Source organism: Anabrus simplex, chromosome 1 (assembly GCF_040414725.1).
Source record: "Anabrus simplex isolate iqAnaSimp1 chromosome 1, ASM4041472v1, whole genome shotgun sequence".
NCBI classification, from domain to species: Eukaryota; Metazoa; Arthropoda; class Insecta; order Orthoptera; family Tettigoniidae; genus Anabrus; species Anabrus simplex.
The window spans coordinates 729,783,749-729,808,151 of record NC_090265.1 but is presented as its reverse complement, the minus strand read 5'-3'; the positions used below and the strand labels follow the sequence as shown (position 1 = coordinate 729,808,151).

The following is a 24,403-nucleotide window of genomic DNA, read 5'->3' as shown; positions in this document are numbered from 1 at the left end:
TACAAAAATCAATTATATATATGCACCATGAATTAATACTTTATGCACAGGGAATGGCATATAATACCATGGATACAGATTTAGATACAATTTTACTGTATTATCCTGGGTGTAGGTCTTGAAAGCGGTATATTTATAGGGAACTGACAAGAAAGAGCACACAAAATTGTAGAGAAACGTCTGATTAGCTCTTCATTTATACCCTAATTTTGGATGACAAGACTGGATCCTCAAAAAAAAAAAAAAAAAAAAAAAAAAAAAAACGGCGAGCAGTGTTGCCATCATTCGAATTTCCGGTGCCTCCAGATCTGGGTTTGTCAACATGCAGCCCCATTTCTGATCGAAATTTATTTTGTATTACAGTACTTTCTTTCTGTTTTCTATTTTTGTCTGATCTTCATCCTCTTACTTGCCATTTCTTAATTTCTATTTTGTAAGATATATGTAGCAGGCATTCAAAAAAAAGAACGGATCCAACAATGGAGGGTAGATAATCCAAATTTATAGCTCTCTTCAGGACAAACTGTTTTAGTGAGTGTGTTATTCATTTCTCTGGGACCAGCACCACACACATAACACCTCAGTGCTGATGAACCTGTAATAGAATTGCAGACTTTTCCATCCACCATGGTCAGCAATAGAGTTCGATTAATATATATGTATTGATCATAAATTTCTATTTTACTCGGTTGGAGGGACGTTATTTAAGTTTCAGTAATTGAACCTCTCACCTAGTCAATTTGACAGTCTTCTTTTCAAACAATTATTGAAGGGGTCTTAAAAATCATGTCGAAGAAGGTCGTGGGTTCTGTCATAAAATTTTATTTTCATTGTTGCTTTCTACATTTAAATAATACATTTGTAATGGAACAACTGAAGCTACAAAAATATCAGTGTCACTGCCGTCATCTGTAAATTTCTGCTTTTACTGACTATGTCCGTTTGAAGCATCACACCTCCATTTTAATATAATATGAACTGTATCATTGCTAGAAATAGACTGTTTCAATTGTACGGTCGACCAGTCATTGCAATGTTCTTGTGGCTGATGTTTCTGTTATTGTTATTGATTCACTTGGTGGATAGCATTTCTGTTTTGTTTCTCTAATGATGTGGTAAGGTGGGAAAATATTACAGTTCCTATTTTTGCATTCAAGTCGCATATTCATATATTGGCTTTTGCTGTAACTGTTACTTACAAGGAATGATAGAGCCTCTCCACCGGTAAGTGGTACAGGTTTTACGTTTTACAGCTGGTGATATATATGATTTTTTTAATTTTAGTAGCTCTATGTGGAGACTTAAGAGTTTCTTTAACCATTTTTGCAGCATCTCGTTTTCCAGACATGTGCAATAATACTTGTGTGGCATGAATAAGTTCTTGTTCTGAATGTGCAGAGAGTAGCGGTTGAATTTTTCATCTCTTTGATTTTTCACCACTTTCTAGGCCTTCCGACTTTCGATGCGGATGGAATAGGAGGATTTAAATTTTCTATTAATTTAGAATCATACACAATTTTCGAAAATGTTATCTTCTCTTTTAACCAATCAGAATATTTTGAAATGAATTTTGCTTTACTTCTATGAACCTGCTTCCAACGCGTGGTAAAATTAACAACAAAATCCTTTAAATCACCTTGTAGGCATTCAGTTATCTCTTCAGAACAATTGTCTATCCCTAATTTACTTTTGACAAAGTCACAAAGTTCCACTTTTGATACAATCTTCGAACACAGTGCTTCAAACAGTTGTAAACGTGTGAGAACTGGTTGCGCGGCATCATCTAAAATGTAAAATAACCAAGTAAGTTGCAAAAAGATGCAAAAATTCTTATAACAGGCGTAAACTACAAGACTTTATCTACATTTTAACATTAAGTAGACAGTGACGCAGAGTGACGCGACATACTAAAACTCTAAGTGAAAATATAATTTTAAAAATAATAATTAAATAATACATGATGCAAATATAGCTAAAATTACGTATCGATTATGCCCATTAATAACCGAAACCCGTTACAAATGTAAAGATCATACCTTCAGCTGCATGTTCCAACTTAAAGCATCACACTTACCTCAAAGACAACCAAACCACAGCCACTTACATTCACTCTCCAATTCAGATTGCGAGATACGCACGCACAGCGCAGGAGGTAAGATAAGATTCCAGCTCGAACAGTGGTGACAGATTTACACTAAGATGCGTTTATATCCCAGAATAGTGCGCGGCAATTACATGAGAATGCTGTGGAAGTAATCAATTTTGATTCTTTAATTATGAAAAAAATAATTTTGTCCTCCTAGATTTCGATTTTGACCCACTGTGCAATGATAAAGCATTCAAATTCAAAACTTCATCCTTAGAGAAGTCTTGCTCGTGAACAGACGAGATTTTCTTCTGAAGATGCAGAGCAAAGTTCTTTGTGAAACATAAAGAATTTCACTTTGTTTTCTTGACAGGGTAAAAGCATATCATCAGATCTACAGTAGAGATTAGTTTTACATACACAGAGTACGAAGTTGGATCAGATATGTATCCTTTTTCCATTTTCCCATGGGGTGGATGTAAACTGTCTTTAGCTTATCTCAGCTATTTCTGGGGTTACTGGTGCTATCCAGGGCATTTTGAGTTTTGACTGGAGGTTTAAGGCCAGGGGTCCTCCCTCACTCATCAAGCGTGTTAGCTTCAGGGTTTGGCTCCTGTAGATGTGAGGTACCATTTGGTAGATGGTGGGTGCAAACTCCACTGTTGACAGACCTGAAGATGGTTTTCTGTAGTTTCCCATTTTCACACCAGGCAAATACTGGGCTGCACCTTAAGACCAGTCTGTGTTGGTGCAACATGGAAGTAGCAAGCAGGCTTTCCTGGCACCATGTGATATTTGAAGTGAGAATTGTAACCCAGGATCGACCGGGAACCAGACCTCAGATAAGCCACTACGCTAATCATACCCCATCAAATATGAATGAGACTCCTGATCTGCTACACCCTGCTAGGCCCCACACCACTGCTGCTGTGAAGGCCTTATTGGAAGAAATGCAGAGGAGCGCTCTGGATTGCACTACTTCTAGTCCAGATTTGTCACCATGTGACTACCAATTGATTACCCCTGAGGAAAAAAAAGTCCAATAACAAAGAACTACAAGGGTTAATGCTCAATTGGCCATGTACTGTCCAGCATTCTTTTGTTAACCCGGCATTACTCGTTAGTGAGTGCAGCACTCACCTTTATGTTTAAGGCCATAATATTCCCATAATTATAAAGATGGAGGTATTTTTAATACGTCAATTTGAGGTAGTTATTTACTTAGGAACATGAGCAAGTGGAGTGGCCGTGCAGAGCCAAGCTCTGTATTCGGGAGACGCGTGGGTTCGAACCCCACCGTTGGCTGTTCTGAGAATGATTTTCTATGGTTTCCCATTTATACTTCCAGGCAAATGCCAGGTCAGGTCCACAGCTGATCCCTTCCATGTCCTTATCCAATTTCATTCACCATCATTCATTTTATCTTCATTAGCTCCTCAACTGAGGAGGGGTATTCTCAGTATGAACTAAATAATGTAGAGATATAAATCAGTGCAACAGGAAACAAACATTTTACACAGTCAGTCAACACTTCTGTTTTTTCAGCATCTTTCCTGGAACACTTTTTCTGGGTTCGAACATTTGTAGCAGTGTTGTAGCCACAAAGGCGCACACATAAAATGCTGTCAATTGTGTACACTATTTTATTTACAAATTATTTATACATATTACACAAACATGCACTAATAGACTGCCATTTTGAAACAGAATACTTCTACAAAGAAGTAGAAGAGGAAGACTGCCATAGTAGCATGTCAACGCACTACCAATCACAACATGAATTCACATACTCAGTTAACGACTTACACTCACAACTCTTGTTAAACAACTCAACTCTACCCTCAAGACTGCATCTTTATATATGTTGCTTGGCCAGGCTTCTAGAAGACTATGACACAACATATTTTCTTGTAATTCCGAGAGTCTCCAATAACCTATTTACAATGAAAGGAATTTTCTGTAACTCTCTAGAACCAAAGATACGTTGTTCCAGACTGTTACCATGTGTGGTACAATATTGCATTGGATTTATACATTATATGTACAGTTAAATAATAAATGATATGCTATTAATTACATGTTCTTACATTAAATAAACTCTTATTAATATACATACAGCAGATGTTTCATGACATAACCTCACAAATAATATGATCATGATTTATACCAAATAGAGTCCGGAAATAATAATAATAATAATAATAATAATAATAATAATAATAATAATAATAATAATAATAATAATAATAATAATAATAATAATAATAATAATAATAATAATAATAATAATAATTATTATTATTGGGCTTGATATTTCCATTATTTACCCATGGGTTAGAGAATATTGTTTCCAAGTTATACTAGTCCAGTTCACTTGCAGCGTGAGCATGGAGGCCCCACTTGGTAATCCCATCCTTTCCTAAAATGAATGGAATACAGCCTACAGCCTTCAATGAACAAAAGTACCTCTTCTTCCTCGGAACTTGCAGACACTCTGTTTCAGAGTTAGGATCACTTTTGAAAACCTTATCTGTTTCATTACCATTACTTTTGGTGTTCAAGTCCACTTCCTCCAACGTTTCACCCAACCACAAAATTATCTGAACAGTGCATGCCATTATAACTTGTGTAAATTCACGAACAACAGTCACAATATTTATATTAAACACACGCACAAGACGAACATTGACTTATTACAGTATGTGAAATGTAAGTAGCACCATTACTCGCTACTGAGCACACCGCTCACCAAACATGCTCTGTCTTGGATTGAGAGTCTTTGTTTTTGAAGATAATGGAAATGACTGACACCTCCCCTTCCTAACAATCTGTTTGAAAGGTATATGCAGTTTCAAAAGTAGAGGTGTTGTAATATTCCAACAACAAGTAATATACTACGGAGGTGAATGCCACGCTCACCATGTGAGTAACCGTGAGTTAAGAAAGTACCGGTGCGATGGAAAATGATGAAAAATCCAGGGGAGGATATAGATCATACTCTACAAAACTTATCGTGTAGCCATCTTGATTTATGGACTGGAAGCAGCATCATTGACTAGACCAGCTAATAAAAGACAAGTAAGACAAATAAGAGAAATTAGAGTGATTGAAACACTAGAACTGAAGAGATCATACGAAGAGAAGGGCAGCAAATAGGACCTGTAGAGCATACAAGCAAGACCTCGTGATGTTTGGGAGGAACAAAATTTTAAAGACATTGGAAAGTGATGTGTGGTTTGTCACGATGTAATGGATCTGGGTACTGAAGCAATGATCTGATGATGTTCTTCTTCTTCCTGATGCGTTTCTGCTTATGCAGTTCGTTCACAGGGCCTCTTCCAAACTTCTCTTTTTCCCCACATTCTGTTGTTCATCACTGTCTGCCACTAAGTGACTCTGCTAGCACCTTACTTGACAACATATCAGTGAATAATTCTGAATTATGGTATACAGTATCAAATATTAATAATGACTTAAGTGACCATAATATTTTAGTTTTTGACATGCTATGGCCAAACCAAAACACTCACCTAACATCTCCTCACTCTAATATTTCTGCAATACCTAGTATGTGTAAGGAAAATGAATTGAGAAATACCTACATGAACACTGGTGTAGGTCTACACATGTCAGATACATATCTTGCGAACAGTTGCCAAATAGATATATTGTATGATTCATTCATTAACCAAATACGACCAAAGGACAATTATACGAGCTGTCCTAATAAATACAATACAACATTAAAGGGCACAACCTAGGAAAATTCCGTGGGCTACTAATGATCTTCTTACCCTTATAAAGAGACGAGACTGCTTGCATGCAAAACTCAAACATCCTACTCACAAGAATAACTTGCTTCTGAGACAAGAATACTGCAGGTGTAGAAATACAGTAACTAACTTAAAAAGAAGACTCAAACTTGACTACTACTCAAACCTTTTCAAATCTCATAATAACAATCCAAAACAGACATGGAAATTAATGAACGAAATCATTCATAATAAAAAAGTAACGAATGTCTCGTGTACCACGCTTGAAATTGAAGGCAAAGTAATAACTGATAAACAGGTTCTGTGTGACTCATTCAACTCCTTTTTTATAGACATTGCCAAAAACCTAGCTCTAAGTATTCCTGAACTTAATACTGTGACTTTCAGTGAATTTACTAGTCTTGAATCCCTTTACCTGTACCCAACGGATGTAGCAGAAGTAAAGTCAATCATATCTAACCTTAAAAGTATGAATAGCTGCAGAATAGATGACATTACTACCTCACAATTAAAAAAAGCAAAGGACCCTATAATAGGATTACTCGTAGAGATCATTAACGAGTCCCTGACTACCGGTATAATACCCAATAAACTAAAGATAGCTAAAGTGATCCCTGTGTTTAAGGGAGGGAATAGACTAAATCCAAATGATTATAGGCCAATCTCGATTTTATCAATTGTTTCCAAAATTATGGAAACTGTTGTGAAGAAAAGACTTTTGGCTTTTCTAAACAAAAAGAATTTCTTCTATAAGGGGCAATATGGGTTCAGGGAGAGGTCTAGTACCGAAGTAGCTACTGTTGATCTCATTACAATGTTACAATCCACTGTAGATAACAACAACATTGCAGCAGGCTTATTTATTGATCTTACTAAAGCTTTTGATACTGTTGATCATAGTATTCTTTTAAGAAAATTAGAAAAGGCTGGAATTCGTGGCCTTGCGCTGAATTGGTTTCAAAATTACTTAACAGGACGAAAGCAACTTGTTACCGTGAATAATTACTCAAGCTCTGCCAAGTATGTAACCCATGGTGTCCCACAAGGTTCCATACTAGGTCCTATTTTATTTCTCATTTATATAAATGATATTTCTTCATGTAATCTAAATGGCTATATCACATTATACACTGATGACACCAATATCTTCTATACGGGCAAGAGTAAGGACACAGTTTTAGAAAACATGCAGCAGGACATACTCACTCTCTTACACTGGTACCACTGTAACAAATTGACAGTGAATCTGCAGAAAACTAAATACATACTTTCTTCAAAACAAAAAGTCCTTCACTCAAATAGTGATAAATTACTAATAAATGATACGGAAATAGAAAAAGTAAATAAAGTGAAATATCTTGGATTAATGAAATGAAATGTCGTATGGCTTTTAGTGCCGGGATATCCCAGGATGGGTTCGGCTCGCCAGATGCAGGTCTTTCTATTTGACTCCCGCGGGCGACCTGCGCGTCGTGATGAGGATGAAATGATGATGAAGGCACAACATACACCCAACCCCCGTGCCATTGGAATTACCCAATTAAGGGTTAAAATCCCCGACCCGGCCGGGAATCGAACCCGGGACCCTCTGAACCGAAGGCCAGTACGCTGACCGTTCAGCCAACGAGTCGGACATCTTGGATTAATTATTGATGAGAACCTGACCTGGAATGACCATGTTGAATACATAACTAAGAAAATCGCCCCAGTTGCTGGGTTACTAAAAAGACTTAGATATTTAATCCCTGAACACCTCCTCCTACAAATTTATTATTCACTAGTACATAGCCACTTGCAGTACTTATGTGTAATTTGGTCACATTGTATAAAGTCTTCCCTGAATGAACTAATGGTGATACAGAACAGGGCAATAAGGAACATATTTAACTTACCATTATACACCCCTGTAAAAGACCTATACACTCAGACCAAAATTCCACCTCTCAGCATAATTACAGAGCTTAATTCTGTCTTACTAATGTATAAAATAAAAAGAAACATAATATTTCACAACACTACTTTAATAACCAATTCAGACAACCACAGGTATCAAACTAGACATGCAGATGACTTGGCCTTGTATCACATCCACTCTTCTAAGTATGGGAAGAACAGTTGTAAATTCTCAGCAATTCAAGCATACAACAAACTTCCTGCTGATGTAAAAATTGCCCCTACTTTAATAACTTTCAAACGAAAGGCAAAAGAAAATTTATGGAATAGATACTTCATAGGTGAAATATAAATATGTAATGTTTTAAAACAAACACTCGCCCCGCTTTGTCAATCCTGTTGCATTGTTACTCACTTTAAGTATCTTTAATTAAGGAATTATAGAATGGTATTTTATTTTTATTTTTTACACTTTCTGTATTGATGTCTCTACTTTTACTGTTTAAGTCACCTCATTATATCATTGTAAGTATTCAGAGTTTGTAGATCCGCCATTGAATATATTATTCATTGTACAATTCCTCTGTATGAGCCTTTGGCTCGTTGGAATTAATTATTGAAATAAATATCTATCTATCTATCTATCTATAAATATCTATATCACTGTAATCCTCTCCGATTTATGTCATTCTCCACCTGATCCCTCCATCTTGTTCGTGATCTTCCAATTGGTCTCTTCCAGATTCTGTCCATTCCAGAGCTCTTCTTGGTAATCTTTCTTGTTCCACTCTTTTGATGTGGCCGAACCATTTCAGCCTATTTCCCTCCATAGTTTCTTTTAGAGGGTTGATCTGTAGCTTGTTTCATATGGTTTCATTTCTTATCTTGTCTCTCCTTGTTTTACCCAAGATCTCTCACAGAAAGCGCATCTCTGTCGCTTGTAATCTATTCAGATCTTTTTTATCCAAGTCCAACATTCTGATCCATAGGTTATCATTGGCAAATAATATGATTTACTGTATATATCATGAGTTTTGCTTTGGTACATACTTTCCAATTTCTAATTATGTCTGATACTGAGTAATACACAGTAATAAAATTTTGAACAATTTCCTATCCTCCGAAATTTCTTCGTTGATGTTTCCTTTCCCAGTTAGCTTACTTCCTAGGTATTGAAAAGCATCTACTTCTTTAAGAAATTTTCCATTACACGTAACATTCTTCATTATTTTGCTTTCTTTACTGATTTTCATTACCTCACTTTTCGTTAAACTTATTTCCATGCATGCTTCTTCAATTGCCCTCTGCCATGTATTTAATTGTTCTTCTAATTTTTGTCATTTTCTTCCCATATTATTATATCATCTGCATATGGTATGACTTTCATATCATTTGCTGTTGACTCTTGGTGAACTTTCCTCATAATGTTGTCCATCACTATATTAAAGAGCATTGGTGAAAGTACACTTCCTTGTCAAACTCCTCTGTCTGTTCTAAACCATTCTGAATTTTTGCCATCTATTAAAACACAGTTCAGACATTTGTTATACAAGTTTCTACTTCCATCTCTTGACAATTCCATTCTATTCAGCCCTTGCCATATCTCTTCTCTTCTAACCGTGCCATAAGTGTTTTGTATATCTATGAATGCAACTGCGATGTCTCCCAAATTCCCATTTCTTTTCTACTATTTGTATAGCTGTAAATATAGTGTTAATAGTTGATCTTCCAAGTCTAAATCTTTGTTGTTCTTCTCTTAATTGTGAATCTATCTTGTTCTTAATTTTTTGTAAGATTATCTTTTCATAAATCTTCATGCAGTGACACAGTAATGCTATTCCTTTGCAGTTCTCACAAAGTGCCTTATTACCTTTCTTAAAAATAGGTACAATAATTGCCCTTGTCCAATCATCAGGAATCTCTGTCAGTCCATTCTATCTTCATTATTCTATACAGCCACTGCATTCCAATAGGTCCTGCAGTTTTAATCATTTCCACTGTGATGTCATCTATTCCAGGAGCTTTGTGATTTCTCATTTCTAAAACAGCTTTTTCTGCATCCGACATTTGTAGATCTTCTCTTCCTATTTCATCTGATTGTTTATTCATCCCTTCCACTGTAATGGTGATATTTATTTTATCTTCATCTATTTCCTTGGGTTCATTTGTTTCATTTTGTTCTTCATATAGATTTTGGAAGTATTCTTTCCATACTTTCAAAACTTCTTCTTCTTCCCACACAGGTTTTCCATCTGTTGATGAGTTGATGACTTTTGATGTATTTTCTTTTTTTCTTCCTTCTGTTACCTAATATGCAGTATAATATTTTCTTGTCATTCTTATAATTCTCTTCTATCTCTTTTGTATATATTTCCCAGGACATCTTTTTAGCCAGTGCTATCATTTTCCTTGCTGCTCTGCTTAGTCATTTCCATTTGTCTCTATTATGTTCTGTTTCTGAACCATTCTCTCCACGTATTATTCTACTTCTTGACTGCATCTGCAATTCTCTCATTCCACCATGGAGTTTCTTTGTGTCTGACTTTTGTTGTTGTCCTTCCACAGGTTTCTTCTGCTGCTTTGACTAAATTCTGTTTGAACCTTTTCCATTCTTCCTCAACATCCTTTCTCTCATCTTTAGGAAGTTGAGTTTTAATCTTTTCCCTATATATCTCTATCTTTTAGTTTCCAGCATTTGATTTTTGCCTGTCTTTTCCCCCCATATTTACCCCTTCTGAATTTCATCAATGTCCCCACCAATAGTCTGTGGTCACCCTCAAGATTAATGCTTGGTATCACTTTCATGTCTGTCAAACATCTTCTGATTTCTTCCATTATTATTATTATATAATCAATTATGGATTTCTGTTGCAAGTTTCAACTGTATCTGGTAAACTTGTGACTATCTCTTTTCTTACACCATCCATTACCAATGATCCATTTATTTCTCAGACACATGTCTAATAACATCTCCCCTTCATCATTTCTGCGATCTTCTCTGTGGCTTCCTATAACTGTTTCATATCCTCCTTTATCATTTCTATCTCTAGCATTGAAGTCTCCTATAATCACAGTCTTGTTAGATGTTACAGCATCCTCCAGTTTAGTGATGAACTCTTCCTTTTCATCCATTTACAACCTATTTGAGGAGCATAAATCTGGATTATATCAAGGATATTTCCTTCCATCATTAACTGAACTTTAATTATTCTGTCACAAACATAATCCACATTGAGTACTTTGTTGGCCAGTTCTTTAGCCACTATTATTGAAACACCATTTCCTCTTTTGTCTCTTCCTGACCACCACATTTTATATCCCCTCTCCAGTACCTTATTACCACTCCCTTTTTTTTCTTTTTTTTTTCTTATTTCACTTGCTCCCATTATCGGTTTTTCTCTGTCATTATCCATGTGATTTCCTGAATTCTTGCATTATTTTCTAAGAATACTACATTAATAGTCCCAATTCTTATAGTTTTCTTTGACATATTTGTCTACCATCGAAGCCATTTTGGCCATCACACCTGACAGATCTGCACAAAGGCTTTGTCACTTTTGGTATTGGTTTTACGTTCGATCCGAGGCTCGTTTGATTGTTGAAAGTGATATAATATGCTACCACTGGCTTGCTAGGCCTATCATGGATCTTTGCGTTAATATTTTGTTATGCACTAGCTGGTTGGTGCCTGACACGGATTTCCTTATGTCAGTAAGGTTTATGGTTTACCTGCCAATACTCGGGAGGATTGTTGAAATGGTTACCCTCTGGGCGATGGGGTTGCCACATCCCTACACCAGATCTGATGATGATGTATAAAAATAGTTTTATGCCTGTTTTCATATCAAATGCTTGATATCAAAGTCTTCATTCATATTTGTACATGAGGCTGTTCAGGATGTCCCAAGTCTCCTATACAAAGCACTAGCAACAAACTGAATTCTTTTAGTCTGGAAAATATTTGGCAGACAATATAGCTGCAGTACTGGATTGCTAATGTGAATTAGTGCAATGATAAACTTAAGTTCTTATTTACAATTAAAGTTAACATTGATGCTTTGGCAACCCATACTTGTAGACATGATATGGGATTTTGGGCTTATGCCATGTCAAGAAAACAAGTTGAAACTCTTTACGTTTTGCAGAGAATGGATGCCTTCCCTCCTTGGATGTTCTAGTAAGAAAGAAACTGGATGGCTCCTTATGACATACCGTCTATCGTAAGCCTACTCATACAAATCGCTACCTCCATGCAGATTCTCACCACCATCCAGCACAAAAACAGGGGATTCTCACGACACTCGTCACGAGTTACATAAAATCAGCTTCATGGTCTGTATCACACTTTAACAGATTCACAACTAAGTATTTTTATTTATTAATTTTTTATTTTCCACCTTGTCGATACATTAGTTGCTTAAGGCAACTTATTGGTTAAAAGTGGTCCATGTTTCGTATATTATTAACAGCTTCAGTCACATAACACTGTTTAGATGAAAAATTTATTAGCTATTTTCATCTCTAAGTTGAGGTAGGTGTTAGCTTCTTTGCTTGCCTGGTTGGCATTTGGATTACATGAAATCAGCTTCACGGTCCATATCGCACTTTAACAGATTCACAACTAAGTTTTTAAAATATTTTTTTAATATTTTTTATTTTCCACCTTGTCAATACATTAGCTGCTTAAGGCAATGAATTTTCCGCTTGGAGTGCAGTGCCAGCATACAGCGAGCCACCTGGTGACGAATGAGCGTACCACCACAATTCTCCAACAGTAAAATAATCTTAAATTGACAGAGTCATTATTGTAGAAGTCTTCCTCGGGAACAGTCAAGATTTTTCTTATGAAAACACGGAGCACAGTTCTCTATGAAATGTAAAGAGTTTCACCTTGTTTTCTTGACATGGCATAAGCCCAAAAGCCTACAATTGAAGTTGTTTTCTTTGTTCATTTATTTATTTTGTGTTCTGTTCACAGGGAGCCAAAGTGGAGATTGAAGTTATTGCTCTGTCTGGAGAAGTACAGACAGTTGAATCCTGACTAGAGCATGGGGCAAAACTGTAATGTATGGAAAGATCTGGTATACAGTTTTCTTCAGACAAGATGAGCAAAGAACTTTGTTATTTTTATAAAATAAAGAAATAAGATCCTGTATACTTGATTACACTTCTTTCTTAATGTTACTTACTTTTTCATCAGACTTACGTTATTTGGGAGAAAGATGAAATGGAGCTGGAAAGGGTTTCTCTAAATCTACACAAATGACTAAACTTTGTATCTTCATAAAATACAGGGTGTCAAATAAAATGCTGCCAGCCACAGAGACCTCATAGCGAGCAAGCGCTTCTGGTCAACATAGCGACCACCTGCCACTGACAGATTGAGTGCTGACTGATGACAAACCAATGTTTCCGGTCTCCTTTCAGTCTCTGGTATGTGCTTTGGGATGGTTAGATGGCTGACAAACTAAGAGCGTGTATTTCATATCAAAGTAGTTTTTAAACTTGATTCCGCTCATTGGAAATTTTATTTAATTTCCTGAAACTACTTCACCCGCAAGAAGTGCAATTGTAATATTGATAAAATGCACAGCTTTAGGCGTACTAACAAGAGGAATCTCTAGGTGGGTGCGGGTGGTAGAATAACACCTGCGGTATTGCCTGCATGTTGTAAAAAGCAACTAAAAGGGACACCAAGGGTTCTCAACTTGGGAGCGTGGGTTGGCGACCATGGGTCCCTTATCAGAGTCCTGGCATTGCTTCCACTTTTGCCAGGCTTCTCACTTTGATCTACCCTATCCGACCTCCCTTGGTCGACTCTTGTTGTTTTCTGACCGCGATGGTATTAGAGCACTCGAGGCCTAGGGAGTCTTTTATTTCGATGCCCTTCGTGGCCATGGTCGATATCTTCATTTTTAGAAGTCTTGGATGCCTTCCATTTTCTCTTTCTGATTAGTGTTAATACAAGATGGTTGCCTAGTTGTTCTTCCTCTTAAAACAATAATCACCACCACCGCCATCTAACAAGAGGAAGGATGGGTCAAATTAGTGCTAGTCTGGCTTGTCCTCCACAGAAAACACTTCCCAAAGTTGTGCATCAAGTGTGTACAACACATAAGGCTGCCAAACATATTTCTTGCTCTCTCTTATCGTTCCCTCAGTCCTGAGGATTGTGACCTCTGATTGGTCAGTTGTTTCCATCTCCTGCAGTCCTTGGCCAGATGTGCTGCACCAAAGATGTTCAGCCCAGTTATACTCTTGATAATGTTCGACCATCGAGCGGAAACTCGTCCACGATCTCTCTTGCCGGGAACATTTCCAAGAAAGATCGATTTTTCTACGCTGTCATTTACTTATCCAGTAAGGTCTCTCTCCCAGTTAGTGGTCATCCATGACTGAAAGAGAGATTCTTTCATTCATGCAGCGTACCAATATAATACAATCAGCTAATTCACTCATTCGCACAGTCATTCAGTTAATTCATAACGTCTGTTGTAAGCTAAGGATATCATTGTTCAGACCAGTGTAATATTCTCTCTCTACAACTATGCAAGTTTTAGTGTAATTCTACAGTCCTACCTTCTGCTGCTGGTTTTTTTTCAACTGCTGTGCCGCTGCCTTTGCTACGTACTGCCTTGCTTGCCTGCTGCAACTTCTACCCATGGACATGTGACTGTGACATAATTGTTGTGGAAAACGCTGGCTCTCTATTACCTATGGTCCTAGATTTTTCCATTATGCTATGTTACTCGGGCTCCACCCCTCACAAGTCAGTCTCGTATCATTACGGAGTGGTGGAGCACCGAGGATCTGTGTGCCGTCTTATTATTTGGCCATTACAATCTTGGCCTTTTTACATCGTGCAGGGTGAGCAAGAAAATCATAATGCTATTTTGACTTTTAGATTTTTCACTTGGGCCTGTCTGGCCTTATTTCTTTTTTCTTTTTTGTTTTCTGTTTTTAATGCTTTCATTCCCCTCCCTGAAGGAGAGGGTGGCCACCTTGAAGGTTATGCCTTCACCGTGGCCAGGAGTTTTGGCTGGTTGGAGAAGGAGCAATAGTGTAAGGAGGAGGGTAATTTGAAGTAAGGAATGAGGAGGTGTGCGTGGAGATTAGTTAAGTACCGGAGATGTGGGCAAGGATTGAAAATTCAGAGTTGAGTGCGAGAGTGGGCAGGGGAAAGATCAAGTGCAAAGATGTAATAGAAGGAGGAGAAGTTTATAACGGATGTGAGCAGAATTACAAGTGATTATTTTCATACTGACCGTATTGAAATTCAATTATTAAATGTTAAACAATTAATTTATTGAAATCACCTATTCAGTACTAGTAAAGTCTTTAGGACTATATTATTGTCATTATATTAAGTTTAAGTATGCAGGCATCAGCTCCAAGTTAGAGCTGTGAGTGGATGCTATACTAGGATTTTTTATATAACAATTTGCACTGAAGTACAAGAACATTAAGGTCATAATTTGGAGTGAATAAGCCGTTCATGTCTTGAAGTTCTAATGTGACGTCCAACTAATGTTCACATCCAATGGAAATAATACTAAGTGTCAACTCTCATAATGTTATATAAAAAATATGATTTATGAATAATCCTAGTATAGCATCCACTCAGAGCTCTGACTTGGAGTTAGAATTCATGTCTGATGATGCCTGCAATGACAGGCGAAACATGTACCATACTTAAACTTAATATAATGACAGTAATATAGTCCTAAAGACTTTACTAGTATTGAATAGGTGGTTTCAATAAATTAATTGTTTAACATTTAATATGTGAGCAGAAGGCAAAGAATGTCTGATGGGGGCGGAGGTGGGGAAAAGTAATTTGGTGGGGGTGGAGGAAAACGGATATTGGTAGTAAGTGGTGGGGGGGAGGGGCAGGCCAGGGACGCCGACGAGGTGAGGTAGGTCGGGTCAAATGTTGGGGAGGTGAGCGGGAGGGTTCTACTCGATGGAGGCAGCTGTATAGACAGATGCCATGAGCGATGAGGCAGTGACTGTCTGCAAACTTTGGAGGCGCACGAGATATGTGGGTCCATCGGCATTGTAAATCCTGTATGCTCTCCGCATGGGGATCCCTGCCAGGCGAAGTTCATATACAATGATGTCAGTTGGGAGATGGGATCCACGCCATAAACAACACAGCTGTAGATGGCATGATGGTCTGCCAATGATGATGGTGGAGATGGTGGGCACGCAGTATCTTGAGCGGTGGCATTTTCCTCAGCAGGCTGCTGGTTTGTTGCATATTGTTGAGTAAGGGAGGGTGGAATTGGGAGAGGAAACGTCATAAGGGGGGAGGAATGGGACGTAATGGTAGTAGTTACAGGAGTATCAGAGGAAGCGTGGACAGAAGTGTTGGTGGTAGTGGGGATGCTGGTGGTAAAAGTGGTGATGGTGACAGGGAGGCTGTAGGAAGAGAACGATGTCAGGGGAAGTCCTTGGGATAGTATGGGTGTGGCGAGGGGCTCAAAGGCATTGCTGAAATATGGAGGGCAACATTCCACACGAAGCGTAGCGAGGTCAGGGAATACACCGTCTTGGAGCAGTTGTTGTATGGCATGTTCTGTTGGAACTTGGACAGGGATCTGACGAGTGGGAAGAAAATTGTCCTGTACCTGAGATACTTTGGTAATCGGGAAGCAGTTCTTGTGGAAGTATTGGAGAAGTTCTTCATCAGAGTAGGTGAGCGCGACATCGTGAATAGTGCAGTTGGGCATGATGTGGATGGGAAGGCCGACTTCCTACTTGGTGTCAGCCAATATGCTTTTTTAACGAGGCGGGGTGCAGAAGTAAAGGTGCGGCATCACCCGGCCGATCAAAAGAAGAAGTACGGAGGAGACCACCTTAAAAGGGTCGAGGCGCGTGATTGTGCCTTCAGGTCTGTGTGGAGTGTGATGTGATAATGTCTGTTCTTTTTTTTTCTTTCTACTACTACTAAATGTTTTCATTCCTCCGCTGAAGGGGGAGGCGGGCCTCTTAGATGGTGACGCCGTCTCTCAGGCCAGGAGATTGTTACGGTGAAGGAGATGTGCGGAGAAGGTGAGGGGGTAGGCGGCCGTGGCCTATACTACGAACTGTCCCGGCATTCGCCTTAGTGCAGGAGAATGGAAAACCATTCTCAGGACAGCCGACGGGTGGGACCAGGCGTGAAGTCCGGCACTGTGCCCCAGGCTCGTCTCCCAAATGCAGAGGCTTAGTGCCATGGCCAACTTTCCTCTGCTCGGTTGGCCGGTCAGAGTACAGAGCATATGGGACAACAACCCACTCTGCATCTACCGACTTTTTTTTTCTTCTAGACCTGGCTTCTTATGAATTTTTCCATTCAGCCAGCTAGTGTCAGTGTTAACTATCGAGATGCAAGATTTCTCACTTTCAACTTAATTTTACCACTGGAACTATACTCTGGACAGGGGAACATTAATTGTATTCACCTATTTATGTGCTTGTGATACCTACTGGTTGTTCAACACTCATATTTCTCAATCAAATAAGCTACCCGGCGAAGCATCTCTTCCTCCTAGCATCCACCTTTACTCCCCCCCCTGTCATAGTATTTTTATCATATCATTCCACTTCTTTCTTTTTACCTTTTTGAGTTCCTTCACCATTTTGTATATGTTTTTACGATTCCATAGTTATATCTGTGTCACAACTAAAATTATATTTATCTACTATCTTTGTGATATTTGTAAATGTGGCATATTCTTGCTTTGTAACTATTGATTTCAGAGCTGTTTCTACTATCTTCATTGCTCGCTTCATTTTGTTGGTGTCCTAATCTTAACAAAAATTTATATTTCTTGTTGACCATTAAATATATTTATATGTTCTCTTAATATTCTGCTTCTCTCTATTCTCTTTTCATCCTCTGGGGCTCACCACCTTCTCTCTGTGTACCATACTTGCTCTGTATTTGTTTACTGCACCATTATTCTACTACGTATGGCACAAGCTACCACACCAGTAACACAATTAAGTACATGCACTAAGAAGAATTAATAGGGGTAAGATATATGTTGTCCTACACTAGATAACAAAATATTGAAGGTAGTAATAGAAAAATTAAATGTAACAAAACCATGCATGTATTGGATTACTCTCCCCAGTTGCTGGTGATCTGAAACTTGGGGGTGGGTGTATTCTATTCCCATGTCACACAGTGTGTCCAAAGAATTGTTTACATAGTGATGAAAATCTGATTCTGAGCTGGTTTACAATGGAATCATTGGTGTGAAATGTTGTCCAAGGTATGCATAACATTCTTTGCCAACACCACATTTCAAACAAATCAATATTTTCTTCAGATCTGTAGCACGAAGAGTCCATATTTCGGCTCCATAGAGGAAAACTGAAAATACTAGGTGCAAAAAAAAAAAAAAAAAAAAAAAAAAAGCTAAAATAAGGAATGTGGATATCTGACAACAGCTTGGATTGGAAAGAAGCTTGCTGAGGAGCTTTGAAGTGAAGAGATTGCAAAGCTATGTTCACATGAAAAGAATGGATCCCCACAGGACCCTCGAGCATACTTTAACTGCAGTGTTCCTGGAAAGAGACCAAGAGGAAGACCTCGTCATGTTGGGGAGAAGCAGATTTTCAAGGACCTTGAAATTAGAGATATTAATTGGTGTCGCAAATATGAACAACATTTGTGGAAGGATGGGGCAAACTAGAGGAGGCTTGTATACAACTGCACCCAGCTTGTTGGAGCGAAGAAATGATGATGATGACCAGATTGGATACTAGTCTCATTTCCAGTCGTAACGAGATAGAGCGATCCTTCCATAAATGACACAATTTCGTTACTATCATTTTTGGCCATAGCAGTTCTTCTCTTAATCTCAGGAGCAGAGCTATGCAAAATGGAAATGACTGAATCAAGGTGTAGCTCTTCTGAGACATTCTCCAATTCCTTGAATTTGTCTGTGCTGGTTAATTTATAGCAACCCAATTTCGTGCATTCAACTTTTGTAGTTTTCTGATGAATCTGGGTTCCATTTAACCCTCTTGGAGCCAGGAGCCAATCTAGTTGGCCGCTCACCATCAGCTGAAATAGGCCACAGCTCTGCCTCCGCTCTATTACTGTAAAGTGCCAGGCCATTTTTTAGTGAAAATACATGTATTTTAAAATTCGCGTATATCTAGCGATGTATGGCAAATACCGGCAAGAAATTTTCTACATATCAACTGCATAGAATAAACAACTGATTTAGAGTGATATAAAGGATCAAAAACATATTATTGTTGATATTATAGTTGTCGATAACATTTATTTTTAGGAAGAGAAAAACATTTTTGCATTTTCTCTCTCAGTATCTACTTTTAAAAAATCACTTATGATACAGAATAATATACGTAATGATGTATAATGTATTTATAAATAAAATTATGTCCAATAATTGAAAAAATAAAAAAATAGAAATTAAAAAATATATCACTAGTAAAAACAAGACAATTTTACTCACCGATAAAATTCGCGTATATGTATTTTCTATGTGTGGACAGCATAGTATAAAAAATAATTCTGAATTATTAAAAATAATACTTGATATCATAGTTTTTGTTTTCCGCAAAATCCTTTTCTCGTTTTCAGTTCTAGTACCTATTTGAAAAAGAATTTTGCAATACAACAGAATATATGTAATTAAAAAATCTATGGCGCTAAAGCCCTGATTTGCTTTGACCTACCAAGCGATCGCTGCTCAGTTCGAAGACCTGCAGTTTACGAGATGAGGCATGGTCAGTGAGACGAATCCTCTTGGTTATTATTATTCTTGGTTTTCTAGACCGGGGTCGCCCTCTCACCTTAAGATATCTCCTCAATTGCAATCACTTAGGGTCAGTTAGGTTGAGTGGACCTTGAACCAACCCTCAACCCAGGTAAAAATTCTTGCCCTGGCCGGGAATGAAATCCATGACACTTGGCCTGCGGGGACCGGCATTTACATACTCATAGAGGACTATATGTGACTATAAGGTTTAGGAGAGTGAAAGTGAAAAGTAAATTGAAGTATGATATGGGCGAAGAATCATACGGAGGGGCATGTTTTGGTCCAAGAAGTTCTATGAAGGAGACAGGAGGTTGAGGAATGTTGTCGGGTTCATTGGCAGAAATTTCCACAAAATGTTCTTCAGAGACATCATCATCATCATCATCTTCATATCACTATTTTCATCTACCACCATATTCACAGTAGCTTTAGTTCCATTAGAAACAAATAAATGTCACTTCTTTAGCTGCGGTGATTACAGGAGTGTGTCCGGTATAATTTCATCGCTGCTCTCTGAACTAATTTCACTATCTGATAAATCATGTGCGTTAACTTTGCATTGTTCCAAATACTGCATTAATTTATCGTCATCAATACCTGCTGAAAATTTTAACGTGAACCACTTGCCATTTTGCGGTCACAAATCCTCTCACTGCAAGGACCAAGCTCTTACTGATCGGTTAGCGGTATTTGTAAACACAGGAAATAACTCTTGTGAAAGCTAGAATACCCTCTTAGAACTGCCAAAGCAAGGTCAGGTACACAATAACGTGTAGCTTCTTTACTATAGATTGTCACAAAAGTATGCATGTCACTATAGGTTGTCTCAAAATTGTGTATATCACAGAATTTTAAGCCAGCCAATGTAATCAGCTCTGGCAACTTCCGACTGTATTTTTAAAGGCCGACCTGATTGGCTTTGGCACTTAAAGGGCGGGTGCTTGCATTACCGCCTGGCTTCAAGAGGGTAAAGTGGGTCACTACTGGGACTTCAAGAAAGCAAATAATTTCCTTAATGAAATTCAATTCTATGATGAAAAGTTTGATTCTTGTCTGTTGTTAATGCTAGGAGGATTATCGGCCCAATATTTTTCATGGCGACTGTGAATTCAGAGAGGCATGTCACACAAATTTTGAGAGTGTGATAAGGAGCAAAGTTAAGCTTGGTTTCTGCAATATTCTGCAAGACCTCGCACAGCAGTTAATTCTATAACTGCAGTAAGTAAAATGTTTGAAGACAGCTGAAGTTGGTGCCCCAAAGCCCTATCTTACACCGAACATGTTAAAAGAACTAAAAATTAGTGGTCGACTTGAGATTCAAAGGAATTCTCCAACAGAGCTCCAGTGTGTTTTTCAGAACAATTTTAAGCTGACAAAAGAGTAGAATTATGAAAATGTTGCCAACTTGGGGTGGGGAGACTTGGGACGAAGGTGACAAGCTGCTCGACTGAGTGGTATGTTGATAAACTTAACCATATTAGGTATTTGTATATGTTGTGAGCTGTCAGTGAGGAGATGGCATGGAATGACATTAGTAGACGAATAAGTTTGAGCAGTGTTTTTAAAAGTAGGAAAGACCGGGCGAGTTGGCCGTGCGGTTAGAGGCGCGCGGCTGTGAGCTTGCATCTGGGAAATAGTGGGTTTGAATCCCACTGTCGGCATCCCTGAAGATGGTTTTCCGTGTTTTCCCATTTTCACACCAGGGAAATGCTGGGTCTGTACCTTAATTAAGGTCACAGCCGCTTCCTTCGAAATCCTAGGAATTTTCTATCCCATCGTCGCCATAAGACCTATCTATGTTGGTGCGACGTAAAACCAATAGCAAAAAAAAAAATGTAGAGATCAGAATATGAAGGTAAAGTTGGAATTCAAGAGGGTAAATTGAGACAAATATTTGTTTATTGGAAGAGGAGTTTGGGATTAGGATAATTTATCAAGGGAGATGTTCAATAAATTTCCAAATTCTTGAAATTATTTAAGAAAAGACTAGGTAAACAACAAATAGGGAAGCTGCCACCTGGGCGGCTACTGTAAATACAGATCAGTGGTGATTGATTGATGAACCATACTGTAATTAGGGTCTTACCAGTGACTTACATGAGTAGTGAGAATTTAAGGGAATGAAAACAAATCTGGGGTCATTCCAATGTTCATTTTCAGCAGGAAAACTGTTAACGGTGTTTCTGGTGCATTACTGGCTCCCCTGTGCCCCTCCCTGCTATGGTGAGTTTGGCATTGGGGTTGCCTACCCCAGGAGGCCGTGGTCTGTACCCTTTGATGGGCAAACAGTGGTCTCCACTGTATGTACAAGACATACATCTTGGTAGATGTGTTAGTTACCAACTGATGAGCCCAAATCGGCACACTGGGGCAAAATGCTGGCAACCAAGAATAAGGTAGCTGGGAAATTTATAATTTCCAATAATGGACCATTTATATTGGAATTATGTCGAAGCTCTGTTAAACTGACAGCTGTTCGTTTTGACGCACAATGCAGGAAGCACACTGGATTTTGTGCTACGATCCTGAAGACTGTGCACATGCACAAGCAGATGACGTCATGGTTTATGCACAGATATCCAGGTAAGTGAGGAGCACGGTAAGGTATGTGCCTTTCTGTGTACCACCCTCTAACCACAGAGAATATTACAGATGGTCAGAAGGGTCCGCCACCTCCCCTATTACTGTTAGCCGTCACCTCCCAGAAGTTACTATTGCATTACCATGCCAGAAGATTTCGCTTGTAATTCTGAACAGGTTGGACAGGTGTTTGTAGTCGTGGGAAGAAATTTGTTTTCCATTGTGGGTGGAGAATCTTTTCAAATTTAAATTAATTTGAGTATCAGTAAACGTGGTCACATAACTTTTATGCTTGTTGTCATACCTAGATGAACTTTGTGCTATGTAGAAACCAAGAATAGTCCTTTAATATTCATTACAAACAGCATTGTAGCAAAGTTGCTGTGAATTTAACTTTCACGAAGCAGCGTAGCTTCAGTTAACAGTGACCACGGCTTTACCGCGTCTTTTCAGCTCTGTATTCGGGAGGCGATGTACTGGTCCTCACCGCCGACTGTCCTGAGAATGGTTTTCCGTGGTTTCCATTTTCCTCACTAAGACGAATACTGGGACACTTACTTTTATAGGTCACTGCTACTCACCTTCACCACAACATATCTCCTGGCTTGACAGAAGACATCACCCTCCAGGAGACTTGCCTTACCCCACCAGGGTAGTAGTAATTTTAGTTTTGATGTACACTCACAGATTAGTCTCAGATAAAATAGATCCTCAATTACAGGGGTTCTACCATATTATGAGTGGAGAAGAAACTGTACAAAGTAAGTGAAATGATTTAATATGTTATTTTTTACTGATTTGTGTTATACTTTGGTACATTTGAGATGTGAACAGAAATATTGTGAACCTCCTGAAAATTTCGTCACAAACCTCCACTGCTGTTCTGCAACCAATCATAGCTGGGGCACCATCCAACCCAATGCTGGACATTTTTTCCCCAGTTCAAATCCATACTTTCAATTGAATCATTGAGCCAAAAAAAATATCATCAGCAGTTGTAGAATCGTACATTGGAAGTAAATCTAGAAGTTTTTCAATGATATTTAACTCTGAATCGACGTCACAATTTTAAAAAAACATCGAGGCAACAGCTAATACAAGGTGTGTTTTTTAAGTAAGGGCCGTTTGAAAATAACAACACAACGAAAGACGATTTTCAAACACCACATTTATTTGCAGATTCTGCATACTTTACTCTATTTTTCAACATAACCGCCAAGTTTGTTTGAATACTTATCATACCTTACAACTAAGTTTTGAATACCTTCTTCATAGAAACTTGCCGCCTGCTCCGATAACCAACAATTTTGTAAAAAATTGATCTGGACACGTCAGGAAAAGTATTTGAGAGAGCTATTATTCTGAAGCGTCTGTCTTCGCGAATCTTCGCTTCAACTGAAGCCATCAAATCATCTGTGATCAGGGGTAGGTGACCGGAGCGCACCTCATCATGGATGTTGTCACGGCCATATTTGAAGTCTCGTACCCACTTATGCACTTTGCCTTCACTCATAGTATTAGCACCGTACATTTTGCAAATCTGTTGGTGAATGTCTGCAGCAGACAGATTCCTTGCCGACAAGAACCGTATCACTGACCAAACCTCGCACGGGATGGGCGAGTCGATAATCTTGAACATTTGAGCAAGCACAGAACAGAACTGTTAGCAACAGAGCTGCAACTGAGCGCCGTTGTTTCTGAGGCATGTCGGCACACATCACACGCGCTCGTTAGGATGCGTGCACGAACTAGTAGCGTCTACAACAAAACAGCCCTTACTTAAAAAACACACGTCATATGCCTGTGCTTTCATCCAGTGCTACCAAAAAATAAACAAATGTTTTCCCTAGTTGACACGATTCGTCTTCTTTATTGCTGGCCTGTTCTCTTATATGCCACACTATCATTATTTGAGATAAAAGGACAGTTTCAAATTTGTATGCTTCACTTGGACACATAATGGTTTAGAACAGCCAGAGGAGTTTGACAAGGAAGTGCACTTTCACCAGTGCTCTTTAATATAGTGATGGACAACATTATGAGGAAAGTTCGCCAAGGGTCAACAGCAAATGATATGAAAGTCATAGCATATGCAGATGATGTGATGATATGGGAAGAAAATGAACAAAAATTGGAAGAGCAACTAATAACTGGCAGAAGGCAATTGAAGAAGCATGCATGGAAATAAGTTTAACAAAAAGTGAGGTAGTGAAAATCAGTATAGAAAACAGAAATATGAAGGTGTCATGGAAAAATTCTTAAATAACTAGATGCTTTTAAATACTTAA

At 38.4% G+C, this 24,403-nt stretch overlaps 1 protein-coding gene across 4 annotated transcripts in view; it reads left to right on the top strand.

Annotated features, from left to right (window-relative positions):
• UK114 overlaps positions 1-12,907 on the top strand; it is a 49,248-nt gene extending 36,341 nt beyond the window's left edge. For all 4 annotated transcript variants that reach the window (XM_067136095.2, XM_068225181.1, XM_067136094.2 and 1 more), the window contains one exon: positions 12,731-12,907. In XM_067136095.2, the coding sequence (XP_066992196.2) occupies positions 12,731-12,793 (63 nt within the window). In that variant the 3' untranslated portion in view covers positions 12,794-12,907. The remainder of the gene's footprint in view (positions 1-12,730) is intronic.
• Positions 12,908-24,403: the final 11,496 nt, after the last annotated feature.